Consider the following 2,721-nt stretch of genomic DNA (forward strand, 5'->3'; position numbering starts at 1 on the left):
CGTAGGCGCCGAGCCGGGACGGCGAGGAGCTGGGGGAGCAGCCGCCCCTGGTCTGCGAGGAGCCGGAGGAGCTGCTGCGGAGCTGGGCAGCAGGGAGGGCGGCTGGGCAAAGGTCCCGGCACCGCGTGGGGACCTTTCGGAGCCGGTGTTCGGCGATTTCAGGAGGGCCCCAGTTAAAGCGTGCGCTGACATAATGTTGAAGGCCACAGGTTGACGCCGGGTTGGTGGCTCCAGCACCGGCGCAAGCAGAGGCAGTAACGTTGCCAGGACAGCGCTTCTCTCCTGCCTTTCACACGTCTTTGCCAAACGCAGGTGTTTGTACGAAGCAAAAAGGTTATTTTTCCCACCATGATACTTTATCAGAATTGTTTGCTTTTCTTGTGGCTCAGTACATACACATACTGACTGACTTTCTGAAACAAATTTTTGTAACACTTTTGGAAGATTAAACTTAATTTTCCGCAAGCTAATATCTCATAGCAATTCAAAATTTAAAAAGCAGTAATTTTGGCAAGCCATCTGTTATGTTTGCTTTTATTTTCTGTGGGGAGTTTAGAGGATTGCTAAATAACTGACATACGATAAAATAATTTTTATTAATAACATAGAAGGTGAATGTATTTTGTGGGTTTTCTACTTACTTCATGAACCATTAGGCCAATTCTTTTGTTCCTACTTTATCTTAAATAAGCTATTGTAATCCGGAACACTTGACACATCTCAGACTGGTCATAAAAGAAGGCTGGAAAAAAAAAAAGATTTGCTATGAATAACATGAATATTCAAGAGAGAAATATTATGGAACAGTATGGTTTTTCTTAAGTTGCAGATTGTTTATATGGAACACTTTCTGGTTTCGTGCATAAGTTACCAGTTTGTTTTCAATTCCGTCAGCATTAGGAGTCACAGAGAAATCAGACTTTTCAAATTAGGCTTTTTACATGATCAAGTGAGAAAGACCGAGGCTTTATTGACCATGAAAATTTCCTATATTTTTATGCCTTAAGCTGTAATATGCAATGAAAGTGAAACACTCTACAGTGCATAAAATTGTGCAAGTTTTAAGCCACAGCATATTAACCAGCTAATGGCAGACCAAAGGGCATTTTTATCTTTTTGATTCTTGCATTAACCTTCCATTAAAATTATCTATGTGATTATCACAAAGCGCTGGAGATAATAAATTTAGGGAATAGCAGGCTTGTTAAATATCATTTAAAAATGCTTTCATCAAGTAAAATGTGCCAAAACACAAGGAAACTATGAGATTAGCTGAGTATGCAAACATTGTAATGAAAGAATTATTTTTATTGAAGCTGAGAAAGTCTGTTACTGAAGCCCGTTACTCTATTAGACCAGCACTCTGGGTCTTCACGACGTGCTGCGTTCGCCCGGAGGTTTGGGTGACAAGGGTGGGAAAAAATGCCGGGGGCCCGGGGCCCCCCGGGTCCCGCGGTGGCTGCCGAGGGCCACCCTGTGCCGAGCCGAGGGCCGTGGGAGGAGGAGCCGGAAAGCGGCCCCACGCAGAGCAGGGCTCTCCTGGAGCTCCGGGTTGTCATTTTGTTGACGGCCCGCTGGGGCCGGTTTCGCTAAAGCCGCGTTCGGTTGGGTGGTGTCAGGGTCCCTGCCCTCCCCGGGCTGTCCCGCTGAAGCACCGACGAAATTAAACACCGTTTCGTGTCTTGCAGGTTAACTATATTCTAGAGTCGCGAGCAAGCACGGCCAGAGCAGATTATTTTGCTCAGAAACAAAGAAAACTGAGCAGGAGAACAAGCTTTAGCTTCCAGAAGGAGAAGAAATCGGGACAGCAGTAACGCCTAGCCTCGAGGAGAGCCTGTCTGCCGAATTCGGAGGAGGAGACGCTCCCCACCGCCCGAGACAGGTGGGAGCCAGGACTGCGGTGCTCCTGCTGCCAACAGGCAGGAGCAGCCGGGGAAGAAATCTGAATTACCCCGTCTCTCACGGTTGGAAGATTATCCCTCGTTGGTGATGGGAAGTCTCCCCTGTGACAAAAATAAAGAGCCATATCAGCCAGAAAGAAGACTGTTACGCTTCAGGTTCCTTTGATTAGAAACAAGAGAATGACGTAGACTGGCATCATTTAATTACTGTATTATGTACAATCACAAGAAGAGATGTGATTACATATTATTTCACAGCGTGGTTAAAATAAATTATATACATCTGTAATACACCCACGTACACACAGGTATTGCTTGTGACATGATCAAATTTCTAAAAACAAAATGTAGGACAAATGTATCCATTTTTACTATTAATAAACAGATGTAATCTTTTTCAAGGTCCATATGATGCACAGTTCTTTTGGGGGGAGGCTGTAGTCCCAGATGGTTTCACTTCTGTTGCTGAAGTGCAGGAGGCAACCGTGAGCCAGGGAACAGCAGCCATTGCAGGGGAGCCGATTTGTGAAGAAATGTTGAGACAGTCAAGTCTGTTGTGGTTTGTTTTGTTCAAAAATATTTTTATTTAACTGTGCTTTTCAGCTTTGCATACGTTTTATTGGAAGTTACTTGCTGTAGTCAGCACGGTGTTTTGAAACCAAGGCAGCGTCTCTGCGGTTGAAGGGAGAGCGTCCTCCTGCCTGCGGGAGCTGCCCGCGCCCCCCCGCGGATCCCCTGCCGCGATGGGGTCTGCTCTTCCCCTGAGACAGCTTGCACCTGAGGACTCAGAAAATGCCTTCACCTTTTCTTAATATTATTC

At 45.8% G+C, this 2,721-nt stretch overlaps 1 protein-coding gene across 3 annotated transcripts in view; it reads left to right on the top strand.

The window, feature by feature from the left end:
• The window catches only part of MAPKAP1 (mitogen-activated protein kinase associated protein 1), a 97,996-nt gene extending 95,690 nt beyond the window's left edge, over nt 1-2,306 (top strand). For all 3 annotated transcript variants that reach the window (XM_009334308.1, XM_009334324.1, XM_009334316.1), the window contains one exon: nt 1,689-2,306. In XM_009334308.1, the coding sequence (XP_009332583.1) occupies nt 1,689-1,814 (126 nt within the window). In that variant the 3' untranslated portion in view covers nt 1,815-2,306. The remainder of the gene's footprint in view (nt 1-1,688) is intronic.
• Nucleotides 2,307-2,721: the final 415 nt, after the last annotated feature.

This window comes from Pygoscelis adeliae, unplaced genomic scaffold, assembly GCF_000699105.1.
Source record: "Pygoscelis adeliae isolate BGI_AS28 unplaced genomic scaffold, ASM69910v1 Scaffold150, whole genome shotgun sequence".
Taxonomy (NCBI): domain Eukaryota; kingdom Metazoa; phylum Chordata; class Aves; order Sphenisciformes; family Spheniscidae; genus Pygoscelis; species Pygoscelis adeliae.